Source organism: Palaemon carinicauda, chromosome 25, assembly GCF_036898095.1.
Source record: "Palaemon carinicauda isolate YSFRI2023 chromosome 25, ASM3689809v2, whole genome shotgun sequence".
NCBI lineage: Eukaryota > Metazoa > Arthropoda > Malacostraca > Decapoda > Palaemonidae > Palaemon > Palaemon carinicauda.
This window is the reverse complement of record NC_090749.1, coordinates 77,073,173-77,085,224: the sequence shown is the minus strand read 5'-3', so window position 1 is coordinate 77,085,224 and position 12,052 is coordinate 77,073,173. Positions and strand designations below refer to the sequence as shown.

At 41.1% G+C, this 12,052-nt stretch overlaps 1 protein-coding gene across 3 annotated transcripts in view; it reads left to right on the top strand.

The window, feature by feature from the left end:
- Nucleotides 1–12,052, top strand: part of Nthl1 (Nth-like DNA glycosylase 1) — a 319,308-nt gene that overhangs the window by 293,742 nt on the left and 13,514 nt on the right. For all 3 annotated transcript variants that reach the window (XM_068348800.1, XM_068348797.1, XM_068348798.1), the window contains one exon: nt 11,363–11,522. In XM_068348800.1, coding sequence (XP_068204901.1) covers nt 11,363–11,522 — 160 coding nt within the window. The remainder of the gene's footprint in view (nt 1–11,362; nt 11,523–12,052) is intronic.

Below are 12,052 nucleotides of genomic sequence, written 5' to 3'. Positions count from 1 at the left end.
GTAAACATTCTTACATAAATGAAAATAACAGCCTGTTTCATTTGCAGAAGGGAAAATATCAGAAAAAAAATTAAAAAACTAGCTGGTTCGAAATCAATCATTAGATTTCAAGGTTCTAGGGACTCGAGTAAATCTTTAACCTTTTGAAAAAACGTATTGTAAGATTCCTTATTCTTATTCGGAAGGAGACCGTAAACTCATGTAGAGTATATAACTGATAGAAGATTTCAGGACAAACCTTAAATGTTCCATCGCATGCCCAATTTGCATGTCTTTCTAGATCGTGTAACCCTGCAATCGTGCCAAAGATCAACATTCTGTTTTCATCTTCCATTCCACTATCCTAAAGTAAAAATCTTTCTCCGTTCTGTAAACACGCAAATTCTTTGGGAATTACATAACCGATTCTTGTTCTTGGAATAGGAGGGGCCTTTTCTTCTTTTTGTCTCCATCTTCTTATGTTTCTCGACAAATTTGAAGTTGATGGCATAAGAGAGCGTCCTGCATTTTCTAATTCCTCGCATGCAGCACCAATCAATGATCTTGAAGCTAGCTGGGATTTCAGTGCATTTTCTTTCATCTGTGCAATTGTTTTTTGCATTTTATGTTTGCTTGTTTTCGCTGGATGGGTATGCTCACTTACAGCTTTACAAATTGAAATCTCTTCAATATTCCGTCTTGTATGTACTCTTGCTTTGCAGCTTTTTTCAACACACTTCCAATAAACCTTGCCTCCATATTCTCTTTCTTGCCTGTAAATGAAGTTGGAATCATCTACGAGCTTATCACAACCTCTGGTGCTTTTGATAGTGTGCGGCATCGTAGGGGTTTAAGTTTCAACTGATAAAAGTAGATAATACAAAGGTTTAAGATAAAAAAAGAAATATGGTAAACTACCGAATTTGTAATGACCTAATTTAAACATTTAATGACGGGTGTCAAAATCTCTCTCTCTCTCTCTCTCTCTCTCTCTCTCTCTCTCTCTCTCTCCCCCCATTCTTTTTTTTAATCTATAAATGACAAAGCATATACATCTTACGGCGAAATGTACTTGCGGCAAAATATCCGTATGGCAATTTTTCTTACGGCAAAATGTCTTACAATCAATTGTCCTACGGCAAATTTGTTTACGGCAAATTGTCCGGTCTCCTATATATATATATATATATATATATATATATATATATATATATATATATATATATATATATATATATATATATATAGATATATCTATATATATATATATATATATAGATATATCTACATATATATATATATATATATATATATATATATATATATATATATATATATATATATATACACATATACACATATCTCTATATCTCTATATCTCTATATATCTATATATCTATCTATCTATCTATCTATCTATATGTATATATATATATATATATATATATATATATATATATATATATATATATATATATACATACAAACATACATACATACATACATACAAATGTATATATATATATAAGAGATTTTGACGTAGGAAAAATCTATTTCTGGGCGAGAGACCTGTGCCTCCCAGTGAAATGCTCCTTTTACACCATTTCTAAGCTAATAACTGCTATGAATTTACCAGAGAAAAAATTGTATAGGAATGCTAGGTTGAACCCAGCTCGCTCACCTTCATAAGGTGTCGGTATAATACTAGGGCGTGATAAAATCACAACCAGAGGTCTCGTACCATTTAGATATCTCCTGTCAACATCCCCGAACAGCGAGGTGCCGTTCGACATCCTAGCTCCGATCGCTACTACGAACGATCCCACCCACGCTAGTGACGTCACTCCTATAGCACCCCAGATTGGGGCCCGGTAGGGAGGGACGGGTGGGTTCACTGGGCGGCACAGGTCTCTCGCCCAGAGATAGATTTCTCCTACGTCAAAATCCCTTTTCTGGGCTCTGACCTGTGCCGCCCAGTGAAATAGTGCCAGAGAATAGGGACCCAATATGGCTAACTACATGGGTAGAGAATAACACAAAAATAGCAATACATGGTGAAATTTAATAACAAAACAGGAGGGATAGGAATCCCATAGGTAAGTAATCAACATAGTTATGAATGGAGATAATCCACTTAAAAACAATTAATAAGGTAACCCGTAGGTAAGTAATCCACATAGGTATGAATAGTAATAAACACATGGTAAACAATCCCATAAAGGGATGATAATAAAATCAAGAAGAAACTGTGAATATAATAACATTCATAATATCAAAAATAAAATAAAATCAGCTCGAGGGATTTAAGAACAGATGAAACCAAAACAATTCGTAGAATGTATCACAATGTATAATAAAAATGATACACCATAAGGGTGTATGGCAAAGGACAAAACCAAACCAGGTAGGAACAATAGGAAAGCCAGGCAGGAGGGAAAGAGGATAGAGCAAGACGTTGTGATTAGTACTCAGAGCCTTCAGGAGGAACTACATTCCCAGCTGCTACTGTTGCAAATTTAAGAGCTTCTAAAGGTTTTAGGTAGTGGCATTTAAAAACTTTAGGGGACTTCCAACCCGTATATGTTGTGAGCTCAAATTTCATATGATGGAAGAAGTTAATTGAAGTAGCAACAGCTCGAATATCATGGACATGTGGGAATGACTCAGGATTAGCTTGTTTAATAAAATAAAGAATTTGTTGTCTTATTCCTTTAAGGGTAATAGTTCCTCCATTCTCTCTAATAAATAAGGGCCCTGTGGAAGTAGTGGAAGTTCTACTTAAGTAGGATTTCAGGGTGGTACCTGGACACAAGGATGGATCCCGAGGAAGTGGAACAATCTTCCAGGGAGACCACCTGTTTTGGGGGTCCTCATTTTTAGCCAGGAATACTTTGTTAGGGGAGAGAAGGACCTCGCCCGAAGGGAGAAACTCGATATGACCTGGGTCTCTAGACGGGGCTGACAATTCTGAGATTCTAGAGCCAGAGGCAAGGCTCAAAAGAAAAAGTGTCTTTCTTAACAATGCCATATAGTTACAGGATTCATTCAAAGTGTCAGAGGCTAGCTTTAGGACATCGTTCAAGAACCAAGAAACTGCGCTAGGGCGAGTTGAAGGTTTCAGTCTGGCACAGGCTCTTGGAATGGAAGAGAAGTATGAATCCGTTAGGTCAATGTCAAAGCCGACATGGAAGATCTTTTTCAAGGCTGATTTGATCGTAGTAATCGTGTTGGCTGCCAGACCCGATTCAAAGAGAGTTCTAAAGAATGTCACAGTTAGGTTCATCGTCATTTTGTCAACTTGTGAGTCTTTCAAAAAATTTGCCAGTTTCTTGACGGCTGAGTCATATTGACGGAGGGTGGATTCTCTTTTGTCTGATTCCAGGAATAGGGTATTCAGAGGGTCGATGTTTGCACCCTTTTGAGCTGCGAACTTCATGAAGTCCATAAAGTTGGGGCATTCAGAATCCTTGAGGAAGCTAACACATTGCGAGTTTGTACTACTTGTGTTAGAACAGGATTGGGTATCCGCCGGGGGCGGAGGCCTAGCTCTAGTAACAAGGGGAACCAGTTGCTTTTGAGCCAGTTGGGGGCTATCAGAGCCACTCGGCCTTTGAAAGATCTGAGCTTGTGCAGTACTTTCAGCAGGAGATTTATCGGAGGAAACAGATAAATCGTCTTCCAAATGTTCCAGTCTAGTGACATAGCGTCCATGGCATAAGCCTGAGGGTCCAGGTTGGGGGCTACGTAACATTCTAGTTTGCAATTGGATTCCGTCGCAAACAGATCCACCTGGAGACCCGGGACCTGGATAAGATCCACTGGAAGGATCGATTGTCCAGTGACCACTCTGACTCCAGCGGGGTCGTCCGGGAAAGTGCGTCCGCCACCACATTCTGGACCCCCGCCAGGTGGACTGCTGATAGATGCCACTTCTATGATGTCGCCATGGAGGAAATCGCCAACATAACATGGTTTATGTGGGCTGACCTGGAGCCTCCTCTGTTGATGCAGTGGACTATGACTGCGCTGTCGAGGACCAGTCTGATATGGAGATTCCTGGCTGGGCTGAGACGTTTTAGGGTAAGCAAGACTGCCATGGCCTCTAGGACATTGATGTGCATTTGTTTAAATATTGGAGACCATAACCCTTGGACTTTCTTGTGTTGAAAGTAACCTCCCCAACCTGTTAGGGAGGCGTCTGTATGAACGACGAGTCCCGGGGCAGGATATTGCAAGGGAACTGAATTGGAAAGATTCCTGATCTTCGTCCAAGGCTGCAGACTTTTCCTCAGGATTGGGGGAAGACGAGCTCGCCTGTCTTGACGTTTCTTGGTCGCTCTGGAGCGCCGCACTCTGTTTATGTCCTTTAGTTTGGACTTTAGGACAATGTCTGTTACGGAGGCGAACTGTAAGAAACCTAGTATTCTTCCTGGTTCCTCCTGGACATCAACTTGTCCCTGAGAAACTGTTTCGTGTTCCTCGCTATTTCCTTCCTTTTGGCTTTTGCCAGGCACAATGTATGGGAACTTAGGTCCCATTGTAGCCCCAGCCACTGAAACTTGGTCTCTGGAACCAGATGGGATTTCTCGAGGTTGACCTGAAATCCTAAACGTCGAAGGAAGGAGAGGACCTTGTTCGTCATCATATGGCAGTTCCAGACGTTGTTCGACCAGATCAGCCAATCGTCGAGATAAGCCACTATTAGAATCCCTTGGGTTCGAAGTTCCTGAATTGCCGTCTCTGCTAATGGGGTGAAGATTCTGGGCGCTATGTTGAGCCCGAATGGCATCACCTTGAATGCATAGGCTTGTTTGCCTAGCTTGAAGCCTAGAAAAGGACGAAAATGCCTTGCTATTGGAACGTAATAGCAGGCATCTGTAAGATCTATGGAGGTGGTGACGGCCCTACGGGGAAGTAGGGTCCGCACCTGCAAGACGGTAAGCATGTGGAATTTTTCGCAACGAATGAAGTAGTTTAGACGAGACAGGTCCAGGATTACTCTTCGTTTGTCTGAGCCTTTCTTTGCCACGCTGAATAAGCGACCTTGAAATTTTAAGTGATGTATGCTTTGGATTGCGTTCTTTTGCAACAGATCCTTTGTGAATGAACGTAGCTCTTCCGTTGGGAGTTGGTAGAAACTGTTTGGTGGAGGGGGTTCCTGTAACCAGCTCCACCCCAGGCCTTTGGAAATTATGCTGGAAGCCCAATTGCTGAACTTCCAACGGTCCCGAAATTTGTATAGTCTCCCTCCTACCTGCAAGTTCTCAATGGTTGGAGGATGATTTGCCGCCTCTGCCTCCGCGGAAAGCCTTGCCTCGGTGGGAACCCCTTCCGCCACCTCGGCTACGAAAGGCACCTCTGGAGCCCCTGTGGCGCTGGTACCCTTGGAAAGAACCTTGAGATTCGTAAGTGGGGTTAAAGGCGGGGGAGGCAGCAAACGAAGTCGATGCGACATGTGTCTGAGGGACCAACACATACTGCTATTGGGGTTGGCCCTTAGAGGTAGAAGGCTGGGAGCCTTGTGAAACAGTGACAGATTGAACCGGGACAGGTTGTACTACTTGAAGAGGCTGTCTGAACTGCGAGGAGTGGAAGGGCCTCAACCTCTTCCTGCCACGAGCTGGGGTACCAGTCGGTTCGTATTTCCTCTTGGGAACTAGGCCGCACCTAACCTTGAGGCTTTGGTTAACTCGAGCTGCCTCGCTGAGAACAGTGTTAACCAGGTCCTCCGGGAAGAGGTCCAGACCCCAGACCGGGGCTTTGATGAGCCTATTGGGTTCGTGCCGAATAGTAGCCTCCGACAATACATGTCGTCGGCAATGGAATCTGGCATTATGGAAGTCATATGCATCAATCAACAAAGTTTGTAAAAGTGACTTCGTGAGGACCTTAAAGATAGGTTCCTCGTCGTAAGTGGCAATGGTCATTTCCGATAGAGCTGTAGAGTTAATGGACCTACTGAGCCTACACCGGGTCTCAAACTCTATTTTGATTAGGGACTCCGGTAGCTTGGGAGGCGTTCACTAAACTGCGTCGAGGCACAGTCCGGGCTCAGTTTGCCTACCGTGAAGGTAGACGGGGCGTTCCGCCAGCATTCATGGTCACCAGGGAAGAGAAGGGAAGTCAATTCCATCTCTCGAAGCTGCGGTAAGGGCTTCTCCTCCTTGGTAGCCTGATAGGCGATCTCCATGATTTTGGTTGTGCATGGAGTAGGGGTATGCTTGTTTATCACAAACATTGTGTACGAGTTCTTATGGGGTGTGAGCATTGTGTTCACACAATCCCACTCGTTGAAGGTGCGGACCAAAGCAGACTGGGCCTGTTCCTTGGGGAAGATCACAGTCTCCTTAGGGACTTTATCTAGGCGGATCAGAGCCTCATCAGTTAAGCGGGCGAAGCCGGGAAAGGGAAATTGCAGACCCGGCGGGTAGAACTCGAAGTCTTCAATCGGTCGAGTTCCGAAACCTTCGATGGACAACATGCCGTCCTAGAGGGGGGCATGTAGAGCTAACCTCCAGGGGATACTCTTTGTAAACGGTGGGAGCTGAGAGGCGTCGGGGATGGCATATTGCTGCTGTTGTGGCAGCCCCGAACGCATGAGTCCCTGGACTAGGTTCTCGATATTGGCAACCCTTTCTTGCTGATGTTGCAGAGTCACAATGGCTTGTTGTGTGTGGGAAGACAACATCGTCTCAAAACGAGAAAACAGTTTCTCCGAAAAATCCGCCGGGTTAAATGGTTCCACCGGAGGGGGAACGGATGCCGAAGCGGAGACCGGTCCTTGAGAAGTCGAGGGCACGGCGACGGAGTCTTTAGGGACTCTAGTGGAGGAAGATTTGGACGACCTCGATGATTTCGAAGACTTGTGGGTCTTATGCAAAGGCCTGCGGTTAGCCTTAACCTTGGGGATAACAGACCGGAGCTGGAGATCAGCACCGGAAGTCCCCGGAAAACCTTGAAAGGAAGATTGGGCTGAAGTAGAATAGAAAGTTGGGCTGAGGAGAGGAATCTCAGCCCGGGACCCACCTGACTCACCTATCTCCCTACCTGTGTCGGGTTCCTCAAGAACCATGGGTTCTACGTCCAAATTAAGGGTTGCGACGTCTTCCGTTATCGTCACGCTCATCTCTTCTTGGTCCGGGGCCAAAAGCAGGGATTCAATATTCTCAATGATGGGGTCCGCCAACTCTTTGGGGACCGCAGCTGATGTTTTTGCATGCGGATAAAGGAGGGAACACCATTGCTCAGATAAAATGTAAGGTTGCTTAGCCTTTACATTCCGGGCGAAGCCGCCAATCCAGACCTTGAGGGTCGCTAGAGCCGAAGTCTTAGCAGGCTCGGAGCTCTGAAAGAGAACAGACTATTAGTGAAGGTAAGGAATTTTCATGCCGAAGAAAAAAGGGGAGAAGATCAGGAGCCTCCGAAACACGAGGCCATATAAGAGGGCATGCGAGGAGCAAAATAAAAATGATGCAATTAAAATTAATTAATTGTAATTAATTGTAACTCCACTTACCAAGTCTGTAAAATGGCTAAGAATAATTCCACTTACCGAGTCAGAGGTTAAAGTGGAGGCCAACTTGTAGCATACTACACAATTGTCCGGATGCCAAACAGTCAGATCATCCACCAGGACAGCACAATGGGCATGTGAGCAACACACATCGTGGCCGCAGGGTTGGCTAAGGACCGCCGAGCATGCCGTCATCGAACAGCGTACTGTCTGCAAAATAAAAGATACATGAGTATCCCGTAGGCAAGCTGGAGGAGCCCTGGGGCTCCGGGAGCTTAAAATACACTGCTGTAGTGGTAAATTAATAAACTTAAACTGTAGAGCAATACAGATAAGAATAAGTCAGTCCGTAATCGTGATCATACACGGGAGGGGGGAGTCGAGAACAGGGGATTATATAGGTATGTGTGAATATATAATGAGATTAATCCTAATGGTTAAAGGTAATTTTGTCTCCGGGGAGACAACTGAGAGAGCCCAGGGCTCATGAAAACCTACCGGAGTAGGCGGACACGGGGGGGGTAGTCGAGGGTCAAACCCGTCGACGGCACAAGGAATTAATCAAACTCGACGTGGGGCTAAGGCGAAGGCTACGTCCGGGGATCCCATAAGGAGTATAATGACACGTGGAGTCCGTGAAGTGCGGAACACCATATGAGGAGGGAGAAATGGAGGGATCTGTAATGGGTCCGTGAGGTGCGGGACCGGGAGGAAGTAGCAGGAATGAAATGTGTATAAATATGGATATACACAACATAAAATCCCAGACCGTGCCGGATCCCTCCCGCCTACCGATGGCCAATTGAGGCGGCGGGGAGAAACAACTACGGAAGGGTAGGGGAAATACTGTAAAAATAATGTATAACAAGCCTCACACATGATCAGGGTCCGCCCGGGACGGAGCTAAGCGATATCCCCAGAGGGGATATACGAAACACAAAAGCTGACTCCGAGCCTCGACATGAGAGCGAGTGATGGCATCCCTGAAGTGGGGGTGTCCGGGCGGAATGGGGGAGGAGGCTAACGAGTGGGGCAGAAGAACAGGCCTACCAACCTGAACTGAGACCCACGACAAAAAGATCACACGGAAAGACTAGGATAATAAAATAATAATATAACTGATATGGTAATAAAATGATAAAAGGGAGGCATGCTGGACAATGATGATAATAAACGTAAGATAGCACGAAGGGACGAACGTAGAGGCAGGGGAAGACTGAGCCTAACAGCGCGGGGGAGACCGAGCTAGGCAGGGCTGCCAACATAACACAGTGTCGGTGAGGTGCCGACAAAAAACATAAAACTAAGAACTGCCTCGCGAAAGTCCCGACGAACTAGATAATACTAGTAAAATAACGTATACGCTAATATGATCGCTACTACGAACAAGAAAATCGTAAAACGAAGTAAAACTAGTAAAGCCCGAAGGCGACCAGGCATGCCAACCTAAAGTGAACTACGATATCGTAATATCATAAAATAACTGTTATCGTAATAACAGATCAATACCATAGCATAAAATAACATGGGGTGTGAACCGTGGATACCCAGAAAAGTTCAGAACGAGAAACAATCAGTATAGAAGACTGATTGCAAAGCGTCAAGAACGAGAGAGAGAGAAAGAGGAGGTAGCCAGCCAGCATGGCGGACCCGATGCGGGGTCGCGTAATATTAAAACTGAGATAAAGTAATAACCAAGGGCAAGACTACCTCCAAAATCTCAAAACTCATAGATCTGGTACTTAACTTAGGTGGAGTAACGGTAGAATCCGACATCCTGGGATAAATCCTGGGTAATCCAAAGGAAATCACACACCGAAAAAAGAATAACAGCGTCAAGCAGGTGCTATGAAAAGGAGTGTTGTCACTAGCGTGGGTGGGATCGGTCGTAGTAGCGATCAGAGCTAGGATGTCGAGCGGCACCTCGCTGTTTGGGGATGTTGACAGGAGATATCTAAAAGGTACGAGACCTCTGGTTGTGATTTTATCACGCCCCAGTATTATACCGACACCTTATGAAGGTGAGCGAGCTGGGTTCAACCTAGCATTCCTATACAATTTTTTCTCTGGTAAATTCATAGCAGTTATTAGCTTAGAAATGATGTAAAAGGAGCATTTCACTGGGCGGCACAGGTCAGAGCCCAGAAATATATATATATATATATATATATATATATATATATATATATATATATATATATATATATATATATATATATATATATATATATATCTTGAAATTGAATAGAAAAAAGACAGAGATGATGAGAATGGAATATGTAATGAAAGATGGAATATCATTGGAAGGAGAAATGAATAAAGAGGTAGAATTATTCAAGTATCTAGGAACTATGATATCCAATACGGGGTCCTTAGAATTGGATTTAAGTGAAAGATTGAAAAAAGCAAACCAGGCAATGGCTAAGTTGAGTAAAATTTGGAAACCAAATCACCTCAAATTGCATATAAAAATCAGATTATATATCAGTGTTGTGAGATTAATGTCACTATATGGACACGAGTCATAGTATGTCAATGAAACAATCTCGAATAAATTTGGTAGATTTGAGAACAAAGCAAAATCAGACCGAGGCATAGGAGTAGATGATGATGCTGATGATATACAGTATATATATATATATATATATATATATATATATATATATATATATATATATATATATATATATATATATATATATATATATATATATATATATATATATATATATATATATATATATATATATATATATATATATATATATATATATATATACATATATATATATATATATATATATATATATATATATATATATATATATATATATGTATATATATATATATATATATATATATATATATATATATATATATATATATATCTATATATATATATATATATATATATATATATATATATATATATATATATATATATATATATGTATATATATATATATATATATATATATATATATATATATATATATATATATATATATATATGTATATATATATATATATATATATATATATATATATATATATATATATATATATATATATATATATATATATATACTGTATATATATATCTATATCTATATATATATATATATATATATATATATATATATATATATATGTGTGTGTGTGTGTGTGTGTGTGTGTGTGTGCGTGCGTGTGTTTCTGATGCATAAGTTAACACTGGCAAGACCATCTCATTAAAAACTTTTCTTTTTAGAGAAAGTAGCATTACGTTTCATAATCTCATATAAAACATTATAAGCAAAACTTAGTAAAAACATGGTTCAATATAACATACAAAAAACAGTTTAAAATTAAAGTTATATGCACAGATACAAGTAAAACTGGAAATAAAATGGAATTAATTAAAGGAAAAGTATCTTTAAACTGAAATACAGAGAAATAAAATTGTCTAAGGAGACCAACCTGTCTTGACTAGACCAGAGAACTGAGTGACTACCTGAAGGATACCACTCAGAAAGAAAATTATAAATTTGTCAGTTCAAGCGATCTGGAGGGAGACTGAGGATAATTGACGGTTTTAATCTTTTTTAGCCTTGATAAATTTTGTCTTAATAAACATGAGACATGTCCAAACTATTTGTCCTCCTATTTGTTTTATCTCTGAAGAGATAGAGAAATTTAGATAATTTGTTAACTGCAATTTTTTATGGGGATATGATAATTTAATGAGATCAAACAACCCCCAAAAATTCATTAATGAGGCAACCCTTTTTCCCAGTGGTGCTGTATAGGAGGGAGTTACTGTAATTGCATTGTTTAATGAAATTATTAGCATTCTATGTAGCTCTGCGCTCTTTATTTTTCCATTTTCAGAAAAAAGTTGTGTACATCAAGAAAACCTGTGAAATCTTGAAGGAGAAATACAATTGTGATATCCCCCCAACTGTTGAAGAAATGTGCAAACTACCTGGAGTTGGACCTAAAATGGCACATCTTTGCATGGACATTGGATGGGGGAAATTGACAGGAATTGGTAAGGTCGTATGTTATGTTTGGTATTCAGTTATATGCCTGCTTTTATAATGTAGTTGAATGGTTTAGTACCTGACTTTGGAGTGTCCTTCTAGAACTGCTTAGATAAACAGTCACTTCTGCCATTATCAAATGGAAAGTAGACAGACCAATTACAGTGCAGTACATTACCTTTTAAGTGAAGAAGATTTTTTTCACTTATCCTAGTGGTGTCAGGTATATGAGGAAAGAGGAGAATTTGGTAAGAAACTATTTGGTGTTTGTGTAGGCATAGGAAAAAACTTCAACCAGAGATCAATTCAATTTAGTACTATCTGGCCAGTCAAATAATGCTAGTGGTAGTATCGCAATGAGTGGTTGAGGCGGCCTTAACCTCACTACTATCTACATAAACTGGAAGACAATTTTTTATGTTTTTTACATCGGCTGATAAACATTCTTTATGTTGAAACTTGAACTCTCAACCCTAAGCTCACAATCCAGCCTTATATTAAAGTGGGGCTTTAAACAACCTTTGCTCGTAGATGCAGT